Below are 27,407 nucleotides of genomic sequence, written 5' to 3' on the forward strand. Positions count from 1 at the left end.
AATGTGAGTAAATAATGGTCATGATTTTACAGTATGTTGCCATCCATGGTAGCCAACGAAAAAGGAAAGGGTAATTCATCAAAAATGAACAATCCTACTATTCAAAGGGTGGTACTCGAGTGAAAGATCTCTCTGGCCTGTGACATTTATGGCATGCTGTATTCTAAGTCTTTTTTAAGAACGTGGTAGCCTGAAATTGCACTCTGTGTTTACATGATTTGCATTGTTTTCAATGGGAATATTTCACAGGCAGGAGTCCAATCTTCACTCATCTTGTTACAAGTCTAAAAGGACTATGGACACTTCGTGCCTTTGGACGACAGCCTTACTTTGAAACTCTGTTCCACAAAGCTCTGAATTTACATACTGCCAACTGGTTCTTGTATCTATCAACGCTGCGCTGGTTTCAAATGAGAATAGAAATTATCTTTGTCATCTTCTTCATTGCTGTTACCTTCATTTCCATTTTAACAACAGGTATTATGAACTCATTAACTATTTAACTACACATTTTATTGGTTATTTTTAGTTATATGTGACAGTAGAATCCATTTTGACATAATTATGAAAGCATAGAAGATATCTTGTTCTAATTCCGACCCTAGTATCTCTCCTTCCCATTTCCTCTCCCTACCCGCTAATCCTTTCCCTTTTTTGTTTTATCTGCCATTTAAGTAAAAATGTTGTCAATGAATAAAAAGTTACATTCTTTATAGGTTAAAGAGTGTAGATGTCTTTAAAAGATTTTTGTTTTTCAGTTTATTAATCAGAAATTTGATGGTTTACTCTTGAGCAAATGTTTTTTTTTGAATTTATATAATTTTATTTTTGAGCAAATAATTTCTTTGCATTGGAGCTATATATTGTGTTATCCCTACTTTCACACTTTAGAAAAAAACTGAGACACAGAGAGCGTCAGTTAGCAGCAAATTTGTGATTGGTAGAAAAAAATTACTCTTCTTATATTGATATTGGTAAAGGGTCCTGGCTTCAAAATCAATAGATTTCTTTTTTAAACAGCTCTTGGAATAGGGGGAAAGAAGCATTTCCCCCCACCTCTCTCTTGCTTTACCTCTCCCTCTCTCCCTCCCTCTCTTGCCTTTCTCCCATCCTGATAAGTTTTGTTCTTTTAACCACTGGTTTATGCATTCTTTATCTAATATTAATTCACATGAGGAGACATTACCAGAGAAGGGAAATACTTTAGATAAAAGTGCCTTAGTTTTCAAATGCTAAGATTCTGAATTCTAGGATCTTTGGAAGAAAATCACTAAGTTTTTCATAATAAGTAAAATACAAATCTATATAGATAAATGAGTTTTTTAAGAAGTTTAATTTCTGAGCTATATATCATCTATATGTATTATATATATAACAATAGACAAAGATTGAGAGAAATTGCCACTCAATGCCAAATACCCAGGATTGTTTGGTTGTAAAACCAGAATCCTGCTCAATCCCAAATGGACAATTACAGGAGTCTTATGGATCCAAAGGGCAAGCAACACTATTGTACCTGGGAGGGGCCAGAACAGGCACCAGAGACCTTGCCATCTTTTGAATCCAGTTGCTGGCTTCTGTCCATTCCATTCCAGAACTGTCATTCCTTTCTCTTCGAAGACTGGTTTTCTTGGTGTGCCAGGGTTAGGGCACATATACTTTATGTGGCTTTTTCCTTCTTGAGTTAACAGCAGCATTCCCCCATCTAATTAAAAAGTCCCGGAGGGAACAGAAAACAGTTTTTTGTTTTTGTTTTTGTTTTTTAAGTCAGGGTCCACCTGCAATCCACACTGTAATGAGGCTAGTTGCTTTTCCACATTTGTTTTTCTCTCAGCTGGACAGTGGGAAGTGACTCCATGAAAAGAAGATAAATGGGCAGGCAAATAATAAATCTCCCATAGCACACTAATTTTTGGCAATAATTTTTAAAAGTAAAGTTTCTTATAGAGTCAGAATATTTAAATTTTTTATTTAATAACTTAAATGATTAAATAGGATCAAAAATTACTGAATTACATAAATGAGGATTTGTTAACAATAAGTCAACCCAATATATCATGTGCTATATTATGATGGTGTGAAATTTGATTGAATTTTGGTTTAGCAGGGAAGTAGTCAAAGCATTTAACAATCAGCATAATATAGAACCTCCCAGTCCAATCACATGCCCAACCACAGTGGACACTGGCCACCCAGCTATTATCAATCTGGGCTCAACTGGTCTTCAGCTACATTAACTTTCATACATAAATTAACTTCCCTAAGCTTCTCATTTTCCTCATGTGTAAGAAGACACAGTAATAGTACCTCTCCCTAGATTTGTGGTATTAAAGATGGTAATTTATGTAAAACATCAGTATAGTGCCTAGTCCACAGTAAATACTCTATAACTGCTATTTTACTTGATGTTATTAAAATTTTATCTTATTCTTAGCCTCCAAAACAAGTAATATATTGGAGACTTGGATGGATCTTAAGTATTTAAAGTGAGTTACTTAGTACAAAAGCAGAATTTTGCTGTCTATGGATTACCTTCTGTTAGAGGAATTGTGAAAAATTTTTTTCAATTAATAATAGGATGAGAGCTGGTGTTGTGGCAGTAGAGCGCTTGCCTAGCATGTGTGAGGCCCTGGGTTCAATCCTCAGCGCCACATAAAAATAAATAGATAAAATAAAGGTATTGTGTCCAACTACAACTAAAAAATAAATATAAAAAATAGGGTGAAGTATTTCTCCCAATTTTTGAACTTTACAACAATGTTATCATGCATTCAAGAACTAAAATTGATTAGGACTTGATAACCTAAATTTATAATAATTTAAGAACATCTCAAAATTTTTATAGCCAAAATACTGAATACTTATAAATTTCAATTAGTTGTACTTTCTAGTCCTACACAATTATTTGCTCTAATTAAACACTTAAGCATTCTTCTTTCTAGTGAGCTAGTTTCTTATTTCTTCTTTTCTTTTCTTTTTAAAAATGTATTGAGCAGCTTCTTTCTTTCCAAATGTCAGAACCATTTGTTTCTGACTGCCTGGTCAAATGCTAGGTCCATTTTCTTCCCAACTGCCTTTGAGCAGCAGGGAAATTCATCCTTGCAAATATATAAAGCACACCTAAACATTGTGCAGATGCTATTCACGTGTATACCTCCTTAGCTTTTGAGTTTGTTTTTTCTTTTTTCTTTTCTCTCTCTCCTTCCTTCCTTCCTTCCTTCCTTCCTTCCTTCCTTCCTTCCTTCCTTCCTTCTTTCTTTCTTTCTTTCTTTCTTTCTTTCTTTCTTTCTTTCTTTCTTTCTTTCTTTCTTTCTTTCTTTCTTTCTTCTTTCCCCATCAGGACCCAGGACTTTCTTTTCCATGTTCTATTCTAATATTTGTCATTAATGTTATATTCAGAGCAACAGTAGAGGAGAGAAAACATGCTATGTACCCAAGACCAACAACTCTGTCACTACCTGAAGCTTTTTTTTTAATAAAAATGGCATTTTTCCCTTATATTCAGTCATCTTGGATTTAAAACATTCATTGAAAGTATACTATCTGGGGGCATTTTTGCTACTGGCATATGTGGTGGTGGATTAAGAGGAAAGAAAGATGGTTAAAATCAGCATAAAATTGAAATGTGAATTTAATGTGATTTGTGCCATAAGAGAGGTCTGCACAAAGTCATTCACAGAAGAGACAAATGACATGTTTTTTAAACATGTTTTTTTTCCACATATAGGTGAAGGAGAAGGATCTGTTGGTATTATTCTAACTTTAGCCATGAATATTATGAACACATTGCAGTGGGCTGTAAACTCTAGCATCGATGTGGATAGCTTGGTAAGTTATTTTTTTTTTTGACTTTATGAAAAAATTCAGAAAAAACAAAAAGTATAGGTAAGAACATAAGGAATAACTATATACTATGACAGAGCTTAAGAAATGAGTTCCTACAGATATACTAAAGACTGTTTAGTATCTCTCAATGAGCTCATATCTCATCTTTTCTCCACATAGACAGTTACTATGAAGATCAGATCTTGCACATGTTTCCTGTCCTAGGATTTTTCTAGGACAGAAACTTAGGTGTGTGTGGAATTGCTGGGTGACAGAATTCACCCATGCTCAACTTTATGATGCTAAATTGTCCTTAAATCTGTTCCACCAATGTACAATCCCATAAAAAGACTGCAGGAATTCCCCTAGCCCTTTGTCTTTAGCAACACTTTTGTTATGTCAGAATTTTAAATTGTGGCCATTAAGTGGATATGATTATAAAGAAGACAGGGCAGCCTACATATTTCATGTTAAAATCCATTTGGGGGAGCTGGGGATGTGGCTCAAGCGGTAGCGCGCTTGCCTGACATGCGTGCGGCCCGGGTTCGATCCTCAGCACCACATACAAACAAAGATGTTGTGTCCACCGAAAACTAAAAAATAAATATAAAAAAAGAAATTCTCTCTCTCTCTCTCTCTCTCTCTCTCTCTCTTTAAGAAAAATAAAATAAAATCCATTTGGGCTCCTCTTCTGTTAATTGCTTGTTTATCCATTGCTCAGTTCTGAACTAGACTGGCTTGTTTCTTCCTTACTTGGGTCAGTAGGAGTTTATGAACCCTGGATCAGTTGTCCGTTTGTGCATTTTAAACATAGTCCTTCAGTCAGTGGTATGGCTAAATATGTCTTTTGATGAAAAGAAGCTTTTTTAAGTTTATTGAAGATAAACTTATTAATCTTTTTCTTTGTGGATTGTGCTTTTAGTGTCTTATTTAAGAAGTTCTGCCCATATCTTAGGTTTTCAAATTCAGTAGTATAACATTTGTTCATAATGTTCTGATTTTTTAAAAACTTTTAATTTTTTTTTTTAGTGGTTGATGGACCTTTATTTTATTCATTTATTTGTATTCGGTGCCAAGAATTGAACCCAGTGCTTCACATATGTGAGGCAAGTACTCTACCACTGAGCCACAACCCGAGCCCTAATGTTCTGATTTTTAGAAAGTTTCCAGTCTTAGTGAAGCTTTATTTTTCCTTAAGTGTTTATCACTGTCTCCTCACTTTTTGTTTGATCAATTTTGCCACAGATTTATATTCATTATTAGTGTGCTACAGACCATATTTTGGTTTTGTTGTTTTTCTTGTCTCTTGTTCCATAGAATACAGAGCCTGTAGTTGCTTATGTACTAGCAATATGTCAGGAACACAAAATCCCCTGGGCATCTGGAGTGAGTAGAGAGGGAGATTTTTTTTCCATTTTTATTTAATGATCAAATACATAATTTTTAGTCAAACTATATAGCTGTCCTAGGTACTTCATGATTGACTTTTCTTTAGGCTTTTTTGGAATACTATATTGAAAATTATTCATCCATTATTGCATTGATGGGAGATCTAAAAACCCAAGTAAACAAACGAGTCTACAACAATATTATTTCAGTCTTTGTGTAAATTCCTTTCCCTTTTCTATTAGACAAGTCACATGTTCTCAAACCACACACATTTGAACAATTAAAATCAGTATAATCATTTGGAACAAAAATCATTATGTAAATATCTCTAGGGGGAAAAACCTTTCAATACCTTTTTTTTTTGCCCTTGTGTCTGTATTTTATTGAAGTATCTTAATAATTCATTAAAATGTAATATACCTGTAGCATAGAGTTTCTTTTACTTTTTTTAAAACTTGATGAGATCTTTTAGTATCTCCATTCTTTTTTCCATATTTTTTATTGATGCATCATAGTTGTACATAATGATGGGATTTGTTGTTACACATTCTTATATGCACACAATATAACAATATAATTTCACCAATATCACTCCCCAGTACTTACCAATATCACTCCCAAATACCTTCCCAACTTCCATCCTTTGTTCTCTTCCTGTTTTGATCTCCCTTTGATTTTAGGAGATCTGCTCCTACCTTTCTTTTCCTTTTTCCCCTCTAGGTTTTGCATATGAGAGAAAAAATAGGACCCTTGAAACTCTGATTTTGACATATTTTGCTGAACATAATGGTCACAAATTCTGTCCATTTTCTTAGTGTCTCCATTCTTCTCACTTACTTCTATTTCATTATGCTTTAGGAGTTGGGTCTCATAAAGGTATGTAAAAGGGTTTCTGTTGGAAAGTAGCAGAAGAATATAAAATATATTGTGTTTGTATTTATTCAATACCAATATTTACAAATACAAAAATTCTTTGTTCAGCTCTTACAACATTGACTTTACCTTTTACAATTCTTCTGCACTTTACCTGTTTCTTTATTTAAAAACATCTCTTTACCTTGTGTAGAAAAATTCCCTTCTTTTGCCTTACTCATTTTCTTGCTTTGTGTAAGAAGTTCTACATGATGATGTCAAACTTTTGTTCTGTGCGTTTTTATTCTGCAGGTCCAATCTCATGGGAGTTGCTTGAAGGTATTAGTTTTACACATAAGCATCCTGGGATTTGTAACCTGTGTTTTGACATTGTGTCTTTCATCTCATGGCATAAAAGGGCTTTGCAAGATTGTATTATGTTATGATATAGCCTGTGAACCATATCAATATTTGCATTTGATTTCACTTTTAGAAAGTCATGTTCTTTTGTATATCAAAGTGAATATGTGAGTTTTCATGTGCCTGCCAAATAGCACAAGTCTTTCCCAGGCATCTGTGAGCATTTATCTAGTTATCAATTCACATTATACTGCTGTCACCCACACAGTTACTAAAGTTATAGAGTCACCTTTTTATTTTCATCTTGCATATGCTGTGAGGGAGGAGAAGAGATAGATTGAGCTATGTCCTAAGATTTCATGTTTGTGTGATGCTAACACCAAAGGTCCTTGAACTTCCCAAGTGAAAGCTTCATGTGTTGTCATTTTACTTTACTAAGTTATTCGCTGAATTTAGAGTTGAATTTAAATTGGAGTAAATGGGATTTTTTTTAGTACATACTTTTAGTTTTCAAGTGCAGGGCTGTCAGGAAAAAGAATCCTTGGGTTCTTGCTACATACCTTGTAGAAATAAGAACAAGAAAAAAGAATATTTCACTCACCCTTACCCATCTGGCCTCATTTAAACATGGACATAAAATGAAACACTGACAGGACCTGAAATCATGAAAATGGCAGTGTTGTTTTACTTCTACTTCCCACCTGCTGCGTATACCCAGGTACCTAACTTTCTTTAGCTTTCAACTAGTATCTAGGTGATAACAATAACTTGAATGACTTTGTATTTATGATCACACATCTCAAATACCAGCACTCAAAACTACGCAACAACATTTTTATTATGTTTTACTAATTAATTATTTGTTGTATTCCCAAAGGTAGCTGTTTCCCAATCTGTCTCCTTTCAGATTCTCCAATAATTCTATCCCTGGTGCTTTTATCCATGACTTCGCTGCATTCCTTATAGAAATAAATAGGTGTAATCTGAGCAAATCCACTCACCTCTCTCCACTAGTGGCACCAGCCTACTGCACCTCTACTCAATTCCCAGCCTTCTCTTCTGTGTCCCTGCTCCTATACACAGGCATATAATATACAATTTCCTGCTTTGTGGGGCCTTTTGCACTAGCAGAAAAATACTCACCCTTAATCTCCAGTTTCCGTATCATTTCTTTGACCTATTTTCAGCAAAACTTCTTGAGAGATTGCCTTTCTCTGTTTTCTCCTCCCATTCTTCCTACAGCCTGCTTTATTGTATTCCCATCACTCACCTGACTCATGACCAATATCTTGCCAAAGCCAGAGTCCTTGCCTCCTGCAATTATTGAACAGTATTTGCTGTGGGCAAAACCGGTTGCCACTCCCACTTTGTTTCCCTGATACCTCCTTATTCCTCTGTAGTCCTTTTGGGGGCCATTTCTCTCTTGCAGATTTTTAACCAAAAGCTATGTTGCAGCCTTCCTATTTATGTTTCCTCTATCTGTTATTATCTAATCTCATGCTTCACAAACCATCTCTTGATGAATCATAAATTAATATCTTTAGTGAAGGCCTCTCCTGCTCTCTGAACATGTATCCAGCTACCATCTTACCTCCATGTGTTCATTAATCACACCCATAAAAATGTCTTCCAGTAAACTTGACATTTTAGGACATGAGTTACCATGCCCTAAACACACACAGGTCATAAAGGACCATTAAAATGACACAGAGCTTCCACTCTACCTCTTAATTTGCCAGGGAGGTTAGATAAATAAATAAAAGCCAGAAAATGTACCAAAGGTAATGTTTCAAACTCAGCCATGTCAAGCCATCTGGTGACTATGAAATTGCTTGCACTCATAGTAACCTGATTTGAATGAGGCAGTTGACAACTCATGTCTTTTTAATACTGTCTACCACAGGGTGAATATAGTTAAAATATTCTCAGGAGGCGAATACAATCTTGCTTCCTCAGTTTTCCAAGGGAAGCAGCAGATAACCATCCCTGTTTCCAGTAGCTGCCTGTCTGTCCCTAATAAAGACAAGAGGAAGGAAGCCGCCAGAGTGAGCCTGAGGACAGTGAACCTGCAGGGCTCACATTTAGATTCCCGTTAATGAGGCTCCAGAAGGTTCTTGCATGATTGATGCAATCTGAGAAGAGTTTTCTGTCAATAGAAACTCTCTCTGTTTCTCCTTTGTCCTTTCACTGCCTGTGTTTGTTTTGGGTTCCAGTAAAGATCAAGTGACTGATTGTACAATGAAACCTGGTGGGAGGAGAAAAGGGGAATCTGGCTTTTCTTCATCACAGCTTCTGATGCCTAATGTCCTTGTAATAAAAGTGGTTTCTGTTGTAAGAATCTGAGGAGAAAATTCATTTCTCATTTTTTTTCTTTCTTTTAATGGGTTATTGATCATGCCTTTGATTTCTGTTCTCACAAGTCTTTGTGGTATGTTTTCCTCTCATGGCCTCTATCTCAAGACTTTTTTCCATCCAACTGTTCGTTGTCCTTCCATCCAATGAAGTGGCTGTGTTGGAAAAAGTCCTGCATTCCACTCTGGCCACCTGAATGTTGTGTGGCATTAGGCAAGTCATAGCCCCTACCATCTAGGGTTTTTTTTTTTTTTTCTCATTTACTAATTGAAGCAGTTTGGTTAGGAATTTTCTAAGGTTCCTTCCATCTCTAGCATTGTCTCTCTTCTGAACCCTATTCTTATGAAAGATTTCAACTCTTGATTAGCATGAAGGCATTATTCCAGACTTTTGTAGAAGTCACATACCTGCCCCCTAAATGCCAAAGTCTATAATTTTTTTTGACCTTTACATTTATCAGAGCTGATCAAAGGACTCTGACACAGTGTGTTTCTAGAATCCAGAAAGAGAAAGAAAATTTGGTAATGTTCTAGATGTCTTGAATTAGTACAAGAGAACTAATGCAGGACATGAGAACTAATTTGAGACATGAGAACCCTCAGGGTTTGCTGTGTAAAAAAAAGTTTGGAGAGTTCAGAACATTCAGCACACTTGGTGCCTGTCACTTTAACCTCCGGTATTTATATTTTCTTGTTTGAACAATGAAGGAATAGATTAAATCACAGGTTCTCAACCTGATAGCAGATGAAAAACCTTTATGAAAACAAAGATTATTCAGGTTTCACTAAGACCAATGAAATCTTTCCTTTTGGTGGTGGGCAGGATGATGGATCCTGTTGACTATATTTTTAAAAATACAATAGGTGGTTCTATGGAGATCCAGGCTTCTGAATCACTTGATTAGATGCTTTCTAAGAGTCTTCTTAGCTCTGATTTTCTGTGAGCAATGGCAGGTGAGTCAGAAAACTTTTCCAGTAAAGGATAAGATGGGAAATTCTGTCAGATTTGCAGTCTAGATGGTCTTATGACAACTATTCAGTTCAGCCTTTGAGGACAAAGCAGCCAGAGATAGTATATAAACATTGGTGTGCCCAAATGGGGCCTGCAGGCCATAGTTCTACTAATCTCTGATCTATGTCATATAATTAATTTTAAAATATTTTTTTGTTGTAGATGGACACAATACCTCTATTTTATTTATTTTTATGTAGTGCTAAGGATTGAACCCAGTGCCCCACACATACTAGGTGAGCACTCCACTGCTGAGCCACAACCCTAGTCCCTATAATTAATTTTTGAATTGATGGATCACCAACAAATTGTTTTTTTCTATGTCAATCAATTATACACACACACATGACATGTAAAGCATAATGTTTAATGACAATACAAATATTGGAAAGCCCCAATATTTCAAAATTAAGATCCTCAGAGAAATATCTTATTAAAATAATAAAACCCTGAGAAGATATTTGATATGTTATTTTTGAATCCTCTTCTTGATATTTATTTTGAAATTTTTTTTGGTAGAAACTATGTAGACTTTAGCTGTATTCAACAAGCAATTGTTGATCGATTATCATGTGCTTTTAAAAATAATAAAACATGGTAGAGTGCAAACAAGCTTCAATATGAGCAGAAGATTCCATGAGTGATGTCAGACATGTCACAAAGAAGAGTCTTCCTTTGCTTGTTGGCACAGTAACTAGTTATGAAATCTCTTTCAAGTGTTACCAGCTAGATCTGAAGCATAAGAAGTGATGCTATCATCGTATGGCTTTGGTGTACCATGTTTATTAAAAGTGGGCAGTGACATATTTGAAAGGTTCATGTTTGCTTGGGATATGAATTTTGTCTCTAGTTGCAGCATATTTTCTCCCTTATGTGAAGATCATGATATCCACTGCTTCTGACACTGTCTTGCCATGTAATTTACCACAAGTTAGAATACATAACCTATTTCTGTTGAAAGCAAGCTATAAAAGTTTACTAAGGGGTACAAATTTGTAATGTAGTATAAGAAACTCATTTATGCTGCTAATTAACACCAAATTGATACTTAGCTGACTTTTTATGTGTTATAGGAACATAATTAATAGAAGCAGAAAGATAGCCTCGAGTTTCAAGAATATATTTTGGGCAGAAAGTCTCTTTTCTTTCTTTTTTTTTTTTTTTGGCACCAGGGATTGAACTCAGGGACACTCAACCACTGAGCCACATCCTCAGCCCTATTTTGTGTTTTATGTAGAGACAGGGTCTCACTCAGTTGCTTAGTACCTCACTTTTGCTGAGGCTAGCTTTGAACTTGCAATCCTTCTACTTCAGCCTCCCAAGCTGCTGGGATTAGAGGCGTGTGCTACCACACCTTTAGAAAGTCTGTTTTTCTGATAACCATCATCTCTTAAATCTATATACATGACCTAAAGATGATGCTGTTGGCTCTATACAGCCTTGGGGCTCAGATCTGTGTTAGTGAATACTGAAAAGCATTTAATTTGGGCCTACCTAAAAGGATCTATGATTAAAAGCATTTTAATCTCTCCTTTTAAGTACTTTATAGTTTTAGAATGTCTCCTGTGAAATGTGTGACATTTTTCACATTGTGACAGTTTCCCAGATGATCACTTCACATCTCTTTCTCACAATCCTCCTATAACTATTTATGAAATCCTTTCCAGTGTTGCCAGCTAGATCTTAAGCATAAGAAGTGATGCTATCATCATATGGCTTTTGGGGTATTATGGCATGTTTAGGTGTTGTTGCATTAATTTGATATCCTGGAGTCTAAACAACCAAAGAATGTAAGAAAATAGAGCAGATATTTATGAGAGGAGTCTGGATTCCAAAAAATGGCTTTGAAGATAACTCTTCCATCTTTGTCATCAAAGAATGAGCAGGAGAATCAGGAATCATTTGCTTCTTGACTTAAATGCATCCCTCATAAAGTAAAGCTGAGTATGATTAGGCTATGGTGTTGTTTTTGTTAAGACCATCATCTTCTCAAAAGACTTTGTTCTACTCATGCTTAGATTAGCAATTTTAAACATTCTTATAAAGATAATGGTATTCAGTTTTAAGAATTAATTCCTTCTCAAGATGTTCAGGGGAATTTTTAGATCCTAATAAAATTAAATAATGAACCCAAGAATTTAAACTGTGCTTCTTAAGCAACAATCTCATCTAATTTTGGCAATATTCCAATTTTATAGAATTGTATAGTATCTGCACTAGTTATGTCAAATTTTCCTCTCCATTAATGAAGAATAGGTTTAGTGTTTCAGTACCTGACTCTTGATTTGGCTTTATCTTTTACTTCTCAAAGTCTAAGAAAAAAGCTACTGTCTACCTAGTGGGAGTTTCAATGAAACTTTCCTATCAAGAAGGCCCCCATGTTTCTCCCCTGGCAAATCTTTTCTGTGCACAGGAAGCAGCTACCTAAGGTTAAGGAGTGAGTCTACTGTCACTGATGATTGTCCACTCTGAGTTTACATCTTGCACTATTTAGGGGACTGGACAATAACAGGGATTTTTATGTTTTATGCAAAAATGTATAGAAGATATTTTTACAAAAGGGCTAAGTGAAGTGAAAGAGCTCAATGAAAGCAAACAATAGGCTGGACTAAAAATAGTTTGGGATGTTGTAACTTCTAACAATGTACAGTTTCAAGCTGAGAAGCTGAGGGGTGAAATCCCAGCCTGGGCTACACACTGACGTCCTCACGGCATGCCATTCCCACTGCGTAGAAGCAGCCTTCTGCATGGGAGTGAAATAATGAATTCTGTCATTTTAAATAGAGATTTATGAACTGAGTGCCCGATGCTAAGCAGTAGATGGAGAGGAATGCTGTGAATATTCCATTGTTGCATACAACAAGCAATGATTTGAAGAAAATTACTGTAATAGGCTGAATGGTTTACCACCAAATCTAGGAGACATAAACTACAGGTCCTCTTACTTGCATGAACCCCTTTGAAAGCCCTAAACTTAATGTTATGTGCATATTTTGAATTCTTCCTAAATTACCTAAACTTTAGGATCCCCAAAGCCAGGATCCCTTTCTGATTGTAGCCATGAATCTTTGGCTATAAAATCACACGTATGAGAAATAGGACTTCAACTTTGCTGTATTTGAACTCATTTACTATCTGAACACACATTTTTCACTGAGTGGAAGAAACAATCTCAGTTAATTCAGAGATTTTGCCAGGTTCTGAGTAGAGTTTACAAACTAACAGAGGTACCAAGATGGAGGGGGAGCATCTGGCCCTACATTGTCCCTTGCCCAGCCTTGCTGTCTCTGATTCACTGATGTTTCTATCTGACCTAGAGGTGTGTGGTCCAAGTAAACTGAGTTTTTGTTCTTGCCTCCACCATAAGCTCCCTTTTGCTGTGTTTTTTCTCAGCTTCTTCCATGTCCCGGAGAGGTCAAAAGCTTTAATTTGTTTTCCACCTAGCAATTCCACTATGGAAACACAGGGAAATCTAAAACTGCCTCAAATGGTCTGTGCCTGGAAATGACAATTCAGCCATGTTCACTCTGCTGTCCCTATGTCATGTGGGGCACTAGAAGCTTCTCTGTAACATACCTCTTTCCTGGACTTTGCCTCAGAATTGAGACACAGGCTTCCTGTGATCAAAATTCCCCAAATCAACTTAGGATAGAACCAGGGTTTAGTCACAAAATCGGACTCCTTTGCAGAGAATCTGGTGTCTAAACCTTCCTGTTCCCCTTACTCATGGGTATAGATTGTAGGGTGAAGAGAGTAGTTGCTTCTCAGGCATCAGAAATTTGTTTATGATAATTTTTTTTTCACATAGACACTATGCTTTGTCTCAGGCTATGGTTTTCTTTTCTTTCTTTCTTTTTTTTTAAAATTCTATTTTTCTTTCTTTTCTTAAGAGACAGTATCTCACTGTTGTCCAGACTGGCCCCAAATACCTGGTCTCAAGCCATCTTCCTGCCTCAGCTTCCTAAGGACCTATGACTACAGGCCTGTGCCCAGCTTGGGCTTTGGCTTTTGAAGCTTAAAAGTCAATATTTCTATGACCCCATGTCAAACTATCAATATCTGCCTTGAGTTTCAAAAATCAGTTTTTGAAACTTGGAATAATTGATGTTCTGTGTTCTGGCTCTGAGCAGGCTTCTCCTTCCAAAGGCAATGGAGGTAGAATAATCAAGCTGAGAGCCTGTGAGGTATGAGGAATTGGCGAGTAATTCATAATGTTATCTGGCCACATCATCTATACAATAATGGTATCCAGTGGCTATTGAAGTGAGCACAATGCAGGTGTCTGCCTAGTCACTTTTTCTTCCTGTCAGAAAATGTTCTAACTCATTGGATTGAATGAATGCTTTCTCGTATGCTGTGGATGATTGCCTATGGTTAAGAAATAACACGTTCTTGGTCAGGCATGTTTGACCGTGCTGGGAGTGACTATAATAGCCTGTCTTTGGGTCATTCGAGTTGGAAATTTTCATTTTCTAAATTTGATAGGTACATATCATTATTCACATTGGACATCAAAAGTTCTGAATTCCCCTTCAGTAGTGAGCCTCAGTAATGGTGCATATAATGTACAGTGCTCAAACACAAGTCCTTAGATCAAAAAAAGAATTTATTAAATTGTGTATAATATTGCAATATGGCCAAAATGTGGTTGGGAGAATCTTTGTTTTTTAAATAATTCTTTATATAATTTTGAGTAGTTTAGACAGCAATATTTAAATGCTTTATTGATTACTTGGGAATATTAAAGAGTATATAATACTCTTTATAAAAGAAAGCTTGATATAGTATTTACCAAAGATTAGTTTATAATTCTTCTCACAATTGACAAACAAAAATAACAGTTCCTATTTTATAAAGTTAAGCTATCTTTGTATATTTATTTCTCTAAGTCATTGCAAGAGAAAGATGCTATTCTTATACAGGATAAATATAGTAAGTGTTTTAACTGTGTTTGAGCTAGTTTTCTGGAAGTTTTATTGCAATGATAATTATAGCCATAATTTATCTATCAGACCTTATATAGACTAGCAGCTCTATGAAAGTTACTGACAGTAAAATGCAGTTTAATTCCAAAGTAATCAACAATGATTGAATCAGAATTTCACAGCTCCTTGAAGTCATTTGTAATTCAGAATTTAAAACATTACAAGTGGGAAGAATTGTAATTATATCCCATTTGCTTTCTCTTGAGTTATTTATGATGGGTGTGGGCTTTGGACCCTTTTTATTTCCATTAACAGTGTGTTTGACTTAAAAAGATTCTCTTCTTCAATCTTGATTTAAAGTAATTCTTAAAGGCAATCTTGAAGGTAATTTACAGATATTTTCAAGATGAAGGAAACTGAAACACAGAATTACTATACAGAAGAAAGAACTTTATAAACAAATCAGGCTTGACCAGTGGCATGTGAAAATAGGCATTAAAGTTAGAATTGTGAAGATGAACTTTCAATGTTCACTAAAGGACTGATGTCTGAACTACGTTTCAACCCATACTAAAAATGAAGACACTTTCCATCTTCACCTTTTCATGATAAAAAATAAAAGTGATAGAGGCAAATGCCCCCAATGCATTTCTATCTACTTGTTTTTATTTAAAAAGAATTATTTCAGGGCTGGGGATGTGGCTCAAGCGGTAGCACACTCATCTGGCATGCGTACGGCCCGGGTTCGATCCTCAGCACCACATACAAACAAAGATGTTGTGTCCGCTGAAAACTAAAATAAATAAATAAATAAATATTAAAAATTTCTCTCTCTCTCTCTCTCTCTCTCTCTCTCTCTCTCTCTCTCTTTTAAAAAAAGAATTATTTCAACAGTCTAAGCCATAGTTATAAATAAGAGGATAATATACTAATACTTTAAAGAAGAAAGTTAGTTAATGTTGTAAAGGTAAATAAAGTCAACATCAACAGTTAATGTCAAGACTCAGAATAAGCAGTAAAATTCTGCCCTCTAAGCTATTAATATCTCAGAAGGGCTGAACAACAGGATCAAGGGTATCTTTTTGGAAGTGCTTCTTACCTTGATTTAATTATTTCAGATTGTAGACATGTATCAAATGACCATAAAGTATCCTATAAAGATGTACAAATTATAAAAATGATGATAAAAAAGTGAAAAGGATATTTTTAAAAACATAAAAATTGAGAGAATTCTGTCTTTAAATTCTTATTTATTAATTTTTATTTACTCATGTTATTCACTCATTCATTGTTAAATATCTATTGAATACAAATTATAATAGGCTGTTTTAAAAATTATATTATAAATTCTAATAAATCATAAATATCAGAAATATGGTTGTGTTAAAGAATTTAATTAAATATCTTCTAAAAATAGTAGAGCTCCTTTACTTTTGTGTATATTAAAGATATACTTTATTAAGTATTATACCAACGAATTTATAAAGCAGATGCATATGTTATTTCAAATATAACCCTATGTATAGTTGCATTCTGAATAGCACTGGAAATTGATATTTAAATAATTAGGATTGAAAATGTAAATATTTAACAAAAGATGCCAATGCCTTAAATCTGTTTTAAGATTATTGTGAGATTATTTAAAACTGATTAAATATCAAGAGTCTACTTATGACCCAGCTGACACAGAGAATTGTAGATAGTTATTGAAGTAGTTTGAAAGAAAAATGAGAATCTTCAGCAGTGGTTTTGAGGTGTGGTACATTTTATTATAATATACCATCTGTACAGCATTGTGCATTACTCCTCCTAGTAGGAATAAAAATCCTTCTGACAACATCTATTCTCTTGAGAATAGTTGGCTATTTATGTGTGGCTTGCGTAACTAAGAATTAAGTGATCACAAAGATAAACAGGTCTATCCAGAGCCCATTTTTACAAATCTTAGTTAATTCTCTTTGGTTAAGCTTTGATTATATCCAATTATTTCCTGTTGGTTCATTGAAAGACCTGACAAATAACTGAGTGACGAGTAGCCGGCATCACATCTCACAAGTTATTTTTTAGCAAACATCAAACTAATTATGATACTGTCTACAGTTTTTAAGCAAACAAATATAAAATATTTTTGTTTCAGATGCGATCTGTGAGCCGTGTCTTTAAGTTCATTGACATGCCAACAGAAGACGGTAAATCCTCCAAGTCCATCAAACCATCCAAGGATGACCAGCTCTCAAAAGTTATGATTATTGAGAATCAACATGTGAAGAAAGATGACATCTGGCCCTCGGGGGGCCAAATGACTGTCAAAGACCTCACAGCGAAATATGTAGATGGTGGGAATGCCATATTAGAGAACATTTCCTTCTCAATAAGTCCTGGCCAGAGGGTGAGATATAAACATTGCTTGCTTTGTTTCAGGTTGTTATTATATGGAGTCACTTCTATATGAAATTTAATTTGCAGAGTCCTGAATCTATATAATAGCCTGATTTTAAATGACTGTACTTGCAGAATACCTAATTAATTGTTAGTTTACCAACTGTGGAAGCGATCGACTAAATCAAAATTATAACATGTAGCGATCGACTAAATCAAAATTATAACATGTTTTAAATGTTCCTACTTGTAAATATATTCCAAGAAGAGAAATATTATATTGCTGACTCCATCATTAGTCTTTAATTTTATCTGGTTGATGTTCTGTCAAATGGAACTTTTTTTCATAGCTTTTTTCAGTTGGGTTTTTTTTTTTTTTTAGTTTTCATAAAGATATATTTAATTTTTCCCCAACTGTTACTAAGCAGAATTGATGGAAGAATTATTTACTAAGCAGTAATTTTTTTTTTGCTTACTAAGTAATAACTTTATTATTTACCACACAGAAATAAGTAACGGTGTTATTTTGAAGTGTTTCTTATAAATCCCAGCATTGTGCTGAACACAGAAGGAACTCATTACATACAGATTTTTTGAATAGATTCTTGGAGAAGAGAATGGTTGTTTCCTGTATAGTTCATGCTTTATAAATGTAGTTCTATATTGTTCTCAAATCCCTTATTCTGTACTACTCTATAAATCTAAACAAAGTTATCACATATTTTTGATTGATTGTCTTTTTCTAATCAAGATAGAAAGTTGAATTTGAAAACTTCATTGTTTTGTGTTTAACTTCAAATAGAGATTTCAAAAAGTAAATTTATGGTCGATAAAGATGTTAGGAATTGGGCTGGGATTGTGGCTCAGTGGTAGAGTACTAGCCTGGCACATGCGAGGAACTGGTTTGATCCTTAGCACTACATAAAAATGAATAAATAAAATAACGGTATTGTGTCCATCTACAACTAAAAGTATATTTTAAAGAAAGATATTAGGAATTATAAATACTGACATAAAAACAGACTATTAGCACTCATTTTCCAGAATACTTGATAAACATTTAATGCATTGGACCAATTTCTGTTAAAAATAAATATAGGATGAACAAAAAGTCCTTGTGTGATGCTAACTGACTTAAGATGGAACACCAGAAATTTTGACTTCTCTCTTAATCTTAGGGATAAATAAATTCACATATCACTAAAATATTATTTTTCCGTTCATCAAGAATGGGGTTTGTTTTATTTTTTCTGTTCTTGAGGAAAAACAGTTTTTGTTGCAATTTTTTTTTAGTTGGAAATGAACAAAATACCTTTATTTTATTTATTCTTATGTGATGCTGAGGATCAAACCCAGTACCTCATGCATGCTAGGCAACTGCTCTACCACTGAAATACAATCCCAGCCCGGAAAAACAGTTTTAACTTGGTGTAAATGGAAAGATTTTAGATGATTGAATTTGTCTTTAGTGTTAGCATGGGGTTATTCATGGAATTGTTTATGGATATTAAATTTACATTGGAGTGCTGATGAAATGTCTGAAATTTTTAACATTTTTTTCTTCATTACTGAACATGAGGAGATGTTAGTTATGGTTTGCAATAATGTAAAATTAATCATTTGCCTTGGTTCCTCCCTTGCCTTGAAAAAACATAATTAATTATTCTATTCTGCTTTGCTTATCAATGAATAGCATAGGCATCCAGAGTGTCTTTTGCTGGGACCACCAGGATGGATGCCAAAAAATGCAATAATTGTTAAATACACAATTTAACAATTATTAACAATTAACAATTATTAACAATTAACAATTATTAACAATTAACACAGCAGGTTGATATAAACTTGGGACAAATGCCTTGGTAAATTATTTGCTTTAGCATGGTAAAACTATCATCCCTTTATTAATTTATTTGGGTCTTAAGTGTAAGTAGGTGTCTTGTGGAAAATAAGTTGGGTCTTATTTTTTTAATTTGCTCTGGCAATCTCACTTAATTGTCATATTTAGACTGTTGGCATTGAAAGTGATCATTGATATAGTTGGATAAATATCCGCCATATTTGTTTTTGTTTTCTGTTTGCTTCCTTTTGTTCTTTATTTCCTTTTTATCTTTAACCCTTTTCCTTTACATTGTAATTTCAATTAAGCATTTTATGATTCCATTTTTTCTCCTTTATTAGAATAATAATTCTATTTTTTAAAATGAATTCTCTTTTTTTAATGGTTTACCTAGAGTTTGCAATATACACTTACAAATAACCAAAGTTTATTTCAAATAATACTATATCATTTCACGGGGAGTGCAAGTACCTTATAATAACAAAATTTTACCAGCTCCTTTAAATATAGTATTCTTGTTATATTTTATTTTACTTATATATACATATAAAAGTATACATATATATAATGTATATTATCAAATATATTGTTGTTATAATTATTCTGAGCAAACTACTTTTCATTAGATCAACCAGGAATAAGAAAAATTAAAGTTCTCATTTTGCCTTCACTTAGTTATTTAGATACTCTTTCATTAGATAGATACAAGTTTCTGCCTATATATAGATCTGAGTTTCATTTTTTTTTTCTCTGACATTCTTTTGACTTTACATTCTCTGACTTCTTTTAACATTTCTTGTGAGACAGGTCTACTGAAGAACACATTCCTTCAATTTTTGTCTGACAAAAATTATCCTTATCACTTTGGAAGGATAATTCCACAGGGTAAATTCTTGTTTCTGCAATTCTAGTTTGACTTGTTCTTTCTCTCAACATTTTAAATGTTTCACTTCACTCCATTTCTTGATTGCATAGATTCTGAGAAATTAGATGTAACTTTTATCTTTGTTTCTTAAAAAATAAAACATTTTTTTTCCTCTAGCGTTTTTAAAGAGCTTTAATTTCTTTTTGATTTTTTTTTTATAGTTTGACTATGCGATGCCTCAATAGAGCTTTTTGGGTTTTGTTTATTTATTGGTTTGCTTTTGACATTATTCTGCTTGGTTTTCTTTGAGTTGTGGTATGGCATCTGACACTAATTTTGGAGAAACTCTCAGTCATTATCCTTTCAAATATTTCCCTCCCTTCCTCCCTTTCTTCCCCTCCCCTCCCTCTTTCCGCTTCTCCTTCTGGTATTCCAGTTATGCAGATGTTACACTTTTTGTAGTTGTCTCACAGTTCTTGGGTATTCTGTTTTTTGTCTGTGTGTGTTTGTGTGTTTGCTTATTGCAGGGCTGGGGATTGAACCCAGTGTCTCTAGCATTCTAGGCAAGTGCCCTACTACATTCCTAGCCTCTGTCCATCATGACTGAGCTCATCAAAGGAATTCTTCATTTTTATTCCAGGATTTTTTTTTAATCTCTAGAATTTATTGTGATTCTGTCTTAGAATTTCCACTTTTCTGTTTACATTATTCATCTGTTTTTGCAGATTATGTATTTTCCTATTAAAAATCTCATCTTATTAGTCATAGTTGTTTTAAGTTCTGACTCTCTTAATTCCAAACATCCCTGTCATATTTGACTCTGGTTCTGATACTTGTCTTCAAATTATTGGATTTTTTTAAAGTTAGTTTATTTATTTTGATTTTCAATTTGCTTTGTGATTTTTTATTGAAACTTGAACGTGATGTGCTAGATAAAATGAGCCACGATAAACAGGCCTTTAGTAATGTAGTGGTAAGGTGTTGGGGGAGGGCAGCCTCTTAATATTCCTATGACTGAGTCTCAGGCTTTACTGAACTTGTGTCCTTGAGCTGTGAACTTCACTTAGCTTTTCCCACCACACTTAGGTGGGACAGAATGACAAGAGTGGACTGGAGTTAAGTATTCCCTTACCTTAGTTCAGTTAGGCTCTGAAAAAAAAAATCATAAATAGGCTTGTCATGGTAAAATAGTTTTTCTTAAGTATAGGTCTTATTAAGAACAGAATGCCCTAGTCTATTTCAAAATGGTTACTTTTGTCCTCCTCTTGCCTGAAACATAAGAGAATTTTTTTTTTAATCTTCACTGTGAGAACATGGTAGAACTCCTGGAGATAAAATTCATGCAAGTTTAGAGCTTCCTGATGACTGAGTCCCCTTAGAATTGCTTTGCTTTCAGACTCACCCACACTGTTTCCAGCAAGTTGTCAGTTATAGTTTAGTCTTTCCTACCCTGGTGTGCTGGCTCCCTCAGGTTTCTGCTTGGTGGCTTCTGTCTGATTCTCTGTCTGATTGTCTGTGTCTGCTTGTCTATCTCTCCTGTTTGGGGTAATCATGGTTCCCATTGTGACCTTATATCTCTGGTAGATCCAAGAAAAGTTTTGTCGATTTTCCACTTTGCTGAAGTCTTCACTTGTTTGGATACAGTGACCACTTCCAAGCTCTGCACATGTCAGACTAGAATCTGGAAGTTGTTTATTTTTTTATCCTATTGTCGAGCACATTGTCTAGTTTAATAAATATTGAATGAATGAATAGTTAATAAATGAATGGATGGCTTATTCCTTCTTTTAAGTCATATGCTTCCTTAGAATAGGAATTGATTCTTAAAATGTCTTATGGGCAGTTCTCTTAGAAATGCCATTTCTATTGCCTTGTTCTTAGAGTTGTAACAGCATCTTGCAAACTGTAACAGAATATATTTCTTATATACCGAATTAAGAAGCAAACTCAAATTAGTGTGCTATTTTGGGTATCTAAAAATACTTCAAACTCAGTTGTGTGCTAATTACTCTTCTTGGAAAAAGAAGCAATTGAAAATTCAAAGTTTAAATGGACATATCCTTTAATTTTTAATGGATTTCAATGTTTGTGGCTCTAGGGAGGATAGATGAAAAAATCAATATTTTGTGCAGAAAAATTATTCAATCTTCACATTAAAACACATTGTCCATAGGAATTGCTTTATGGAAAAGATATCCTACAAATTTATTTGCTATTAAACACCTTTAGTTCACAGAAATTATGCTTTAAAAGTTTTTATTTTTAATGCATGAGGAATATAGCACCTTCCATATAGCTGTTACTTTCAAAATATTTTTTCAATCTCAAATAGCTTTTTTAATTTTTTTTTATTTTTTGGTCTAAATTTTAATAACCAGATTGTCTTCCCCCAAATAGAGTACCTCTAGCTTTTTTCTTTTCCTTTCTCTCCTAAAGATGTAGGCTGGAGTTTTAATTTGGAGTCAGGTCCTTCATGATAAACCTAGGCTTAATTCTCCAGATGGCATGTTTTAAATGATAGTACTAGAAAGTCCAGTGATTAAAGAAATATTTAATAATTCTTTAATATCTATTTTTTGGGGAGTGATTATAGCTGCTTTCTCAATTTGTTGTCCCTTCAAAATACTTTAGTATCCAAAGTGATTCATAGAAGAGCAAGGCCTTATTAAGAACAGAATGCTCTAGTCTATCTCAAAATGGTCACTTTTGTCCTCTTCTTGCCTGAAACATAGGAGAATTTTTCTAGATCAAATTAGTACAAACACTTAACTGCCTATTTGGTTTGTTAACACATATCTCATTTTTGTCTTGGGAAAAATTGGTGCACAATAGCTGAATCATTCAATAATCTGAGCAGCATATAAGTTTTATTATTAATAAACAGGTATAGGAACACATAAAATCTTCAATTATGGTACAGTGCTGGCCTGGCATGCCAGAGGCCCTGGATCTAAATTTCACTTGACTTAGTATCTTGATTTATAGAGACCACAAGGAAATGAAAAATAATTACAACATACTTCTATCTGTTGCAGTGTTAAAATTGCAAGTCAGACACTAATAAGGAAAGTATTGAGACTATTCATGGTATAATGTGATCACAACTGGCACTAAACTCAACAGTGTTTTGACTTTCCACATAATAATTTGATTTATCCTCATCCAAAATTCTCAGAGAGGAGGCATATTGAAGTTACTTGAAAATACTGACTTGGAATTAGGGTATGTCTTCAAAGCTTATTTATGGGAAGTACTCTTACAAATCCTGGAAAAGAATTATGGTGTGCCAATTATATAAACAAGAAAATTGTGGTAGGCACAAACCAATGAGAATTCTTGCTGTTGAAAAACTTGTCATACATAATGCATTACTCGAAGTTCAGTGATAGGAGAAAACCAGAACAACAGCTAAAAGCTTTAAAGCTAAACAAAACATTTATAAATTGACTCTTAATCCAGTCTTATCCCAACATAAAAACAGAAGGAAAGGCAACATGGTCATTTATCCTATGCATTAGGATCCTGACTAATAATTTGGGGATTTAGACCTCAGGGTGCTTTTGAGCCAATATTCTTGGTATGAACTTAGAGCAAATTACTGTCACCTATTGGACTTCTCTTTCTTCTCTTACCTTCTATCTCACCTGCAGTGTGTGTATTCAGATTGCTTACACAAAGCTCTATTGCTGTGTTTGAAAAATCATGTACTTTTGCAACATGGGCTTATTCAGAAATGTGCATATGAAATTCCACAAGGTTTAAAATTAAGGGTGGTCTGGCAACTGACCAAAATTAACTAAATCCATTTATTTGTAAGAACAACTAAATATGTATGTTCATTCATCATCTTATATCCTTCCATCTGACTGTCTCGGAGTCAATCTAAATAGTTATTTAATTGAGAATTTTGTATAAGCCAACCACCTTGCCGGGTGCTAAGAATGGAAAACAAGATAGACACCCTACTCTTGTTGAAGTTTATCAGTTTTGGTGTGAACACAAGCAATAACTAAGAAAAAATAATTACAAATTTTAATCAATACTGTGAAGAAACAGAGCAGGGTGTTGTGAATAACAGTTGCTTGATTTAGTTTTCTCACTCAGAGAAAAACATTTGTGAAAGTCCTAGTTTAGAGCTCCTATAGTAGATAGGAAGAGCATGGTTACTGTTATTATTGCTTACCAGCTTATCCCAAAGGCCTAGTTTATTAGCAAGTTTCTATAAATATTCAGCAAGTTATCATAATCATGGCTGGTTATAAACTCTAAAACATTTATTGTGGTCCACATACTGGTTCTGGTTTACCAACTGTTACTGGTCTATGATGAAATAAGTACAGATATTCAGAGTAAGCTTTTAGAAATTCATTTTTATTATATGTTTTTAAAGTACTAATTTACAATGAATTGGGAATTTAAAAACAATTCTTCATTATAGATAGTGTGATAAACACTATTCTAGAAGACCATTTGCTAAGCTATATTGTAAAGAGGACATATGATTGATTAAAAGAAGAAAAGGAAAAGAGAAGGAAGTTAATTAAATCTCATCACCAATCACTAAATGTCATGCAGTTTATTCTCTAGTCAGTTAATGACTGAAGGAACATTCCATCCCAACCCAACCCTCTTCCTCAAGAGCTGGAGTCTGAGCTAACATTAGAATACAGAGTTTGAGCATTCCGTGGGTCACCTGTAGCACTTGTCTCCCCCAACAATGTGTGACATCCTCAATTTCATGCTATGCTCTTCCAGACTAGACAACAAGAATAGCTCCCCTCCCCTTTTCTCTAATGTCTTTTTTGCTCCCTGAATTTGATTTGATGACTGTTCCAGTGCTTATCTATTCCTGGATTCACCCCGCCTCCTTTAAGAATGTATAGCTCCCTGAACATATTTGTATTTATTGTCAGACCTGAAATTGATACTTGCTTACTTTATTAGAAAGAGTATCTAAATATTAGACCTATTTTATATTAACTAACTTTCAAGTTTATATCCATGTTTGGAACTAGATCAGGGTATATATGTCTCTGCTTCTGGCTCAAGCCCATCCTTAGAAATAATGTACATTAAGACACTCTGACTTTGCTTTTCTTAAAGTTGAATGTGCGTTGTCTACCTTTTTTGTCATTAGTAAAGGTCAGTGACATAAAAAACCAGTATCAGGTGTCTAATTCCTTGTGATAGTGCTTTTTCTACATTTCATTCTCGGATTACTTTTCCCTCCATAAATTGATCAGAATTAGGAATGTTCAAAAGGGCTTGAATGAGTAAGCAAAAATCTTCCCCTGATAACAGAAGAAAAAAATTCCACTGGTTTTTATTGAAGTACAATCCTGAATTGCATTTACAGTATGGCATCTATATGCCTTGAGAGTAATTCCATCACTTTTACTCCATAGGTGGGTCTCTTGGGAAGAACTGGATCAGGAAAGAGCACATTGTTATCAGCTTTTTTGAGACTACTGAATACTGAAGGAGAAATCCAGATTGATGGTGTATCTTGGGACTCAATATCTTTGCAACAGTGGAGGAAAGCCTTTGGAGTGATACCACAGGTGAGCGTAAGATGTAGCCAGAAGGAAAGCAATGAAGGTGACATTATTTCCAGAAGGAAAGCAATGAAGGTCTACCATTATTTGATGCTTGCACTCAAGAAAGTCACAATAGTCTGTGGAATCAATTTGTTATTCATTGTTGTCTTTTTTTTTTCCCCTGCAATGACATAAAAAGATATCATAAGGAGTAAAAAATGTCTCCAGAAGTTTGGAATTCTCTACGACATGTAGTTATTAAAATGCCCATAGTTTTTGATAGCATTTCTCAGAAGATAGTCTACAGCACTAGCCTGGGCTTTTGCTTTTACCAGCTTTTTCCCCGCCTGCTTCAGAGGTCTGAGCTCCAGATTAACAGTCACAGCAGGTTGAGAAATGCTTTGTAAGGCATAAAAGGTGCTCCTGAAAACAGTAAACACTTGGAAGCTTGAGGTAGTAGAATGGAAAAAAGAAAATGTATTGGCTGCTTTTGTTGTTTGGATAGGAAGAACCATGTCAGATTAAACTTAGCTTTTTTTCCCCCTCTTAAATGTCATTCTTTGATTTGGGTCAAAAGAATTTCTAGTCTCATTGGCTTAGTACTATTTTATCTGTGTTATTGTACAAAAGCATTTCTTGTATCAGAGAGAAATAGCAACAGTTTTGTTTTAAAATGATCTAAATGGAAACCAAAAACTGTCTTTATGGGGGCCCAAACTAAAAGGCATTTGCTCATCTCTATGGGTGTTTTCATTTAAAACAATCTTTTGTCCCTTAGTACTAGTGGGCTCTAGTATTCTAACACCTCTTCATTTTTAACTCAAAATTAAAATGCCAGGGGCATCTCCAGATAGATTGACTCAAATCTAAACTGAGAAAAAAAGCTTGTATGTCTTGATAGATTACCTTTGGGGGATATTTGTTCCTTTAAACTAATGAGGCACTAAATATCAAAAATGCTAGACTGATGCTTTTAATTCATTTGTTTGGACTTTGCCATGTTGCCAAAAACTCAATCCTGGCTGGAGTTTTGAAAACAGTCTTGTTTTCTCAAAAAGAAAAAGTGGATTTTTGGATGGCCTAAAGATAAAGGAAAACTGGAAATACAAGTATCCCAAGGTGATAACATTAGACAAAATAAAAATGCTGAAGAACATGGAATAGAATCTGGTTGTTAGAGAAGTGTTGCTATACAGTTTAACTAGGTCTTTTGGTCCCATTTTAAACTAACAATAATAAAGCTTTTGGTTTTCTTGTTTTTGTTCAGAATAGCTAGCTGTCCATTAGAGTCAGCCAAGCTCTAAAAGTCAATTTCAGTCTCACTGGGATCCTTTGGTTTATCTGCCATGTGGCAGACATTTTTTTATTCTTACATGTTCTACTTAGGAAACTAAATATTCCAAGACCTGGAGGAACCTAATGGACCAGTGTTATAAAATTGCTTACCTTATCTTTTTGCTAAAAGAAATCTTTCAAAATTGCCTTTGTTTCATTTTTCCTCTTTCAAGGCTTTAAGTTTTATATAAACTAAGCAATAAATGCTTTTAAGATTCCTTCTGAGATGCTTGATGATGCTGACCTAGATATTTTCACGTATGTGTTTATGACCCTAATTTCTGGAACTAACTCCCAGTACTATTTCTTCCACACTGAGAGCTTTTGGCTATTATGTGCTAAAGAAAGAAGATGAAATCCTCTTATGTTGTTGATATCAAAATGAAGAGATGCTTTTATTTTCATAATATTTTTGGAATGTCCAAATTAAGAAACTTTTTTTTCCTTTCCTGGAGTTTAATCTTTAGGAAGAAAAGAAGGAATTAAATATCCAAGGAAAGCTAATTTTATTTGCTTTTTTAATCCTCCTGTCTTCCAAACCCTGCAAGGGCATCGTTCTGAAGATCTCTGACATTGACCTATCAGAGATTGCTGGGTTAATTTGACACTGGTTTTCAGAGATGTGAAGGAACTTTGAACAAGAAACTTTCCTTCTGTCTCATAGTGATCTTGAAATATTTGCTATGGAATCACAGAATGCTAATAGTTTTGGCAAGTCTTTGCAGTTTTGTTTTTTA

The 27,407-nt window shown here is 34.3% G+C and overlaps 1 protein-coding gene across 1 annotated transcript in view; it reads left to right on the plus strand.

Moving 5' to 3' along the window:
• Cftr (CF transmembrane conductance regulator) overlaps positions 1-27,407 on the plus strand; it is a 155,923-nt gene that overhangs the window by 109,661 nt on the left and 18,855 nt on the right. Inside the window, exons 20-23 of the mRNA XM_077796424.1 lie at positions 250-477; positions 3,728-3,828; positions 16,852-17,103; positions 25,204-25,359. Of these exons, the coding sequence (XP_077652550.1) occupies positions 250-477; positions 3,728-3,828; positions 16,852-17,103; positions 25,204-25,359 (737 nt within the window). The remainder of the gene's footprint in view (positions 1-249; positions 478-3,727; positions 3,829-16,851; positions 17,104-25,203; positions 25,360-27,407) is intronic.

Source organism: Urocitellus parryii, chromosome 3 (assembly GCF_045843805.1).
Source record: "Urocitellus parryii isolate mUroPar1 chromosome 3, mUroPar1.hap1, whole genome shotgun sequence".
In the NCBI taxonomy this organism is placed as follows: domain Eukaryota; kingdom Metazoa; phylum Chordata; class Mammalia; order Rodentia; family Sciuridae; genus Urocitellus; species Urocitellus parryii.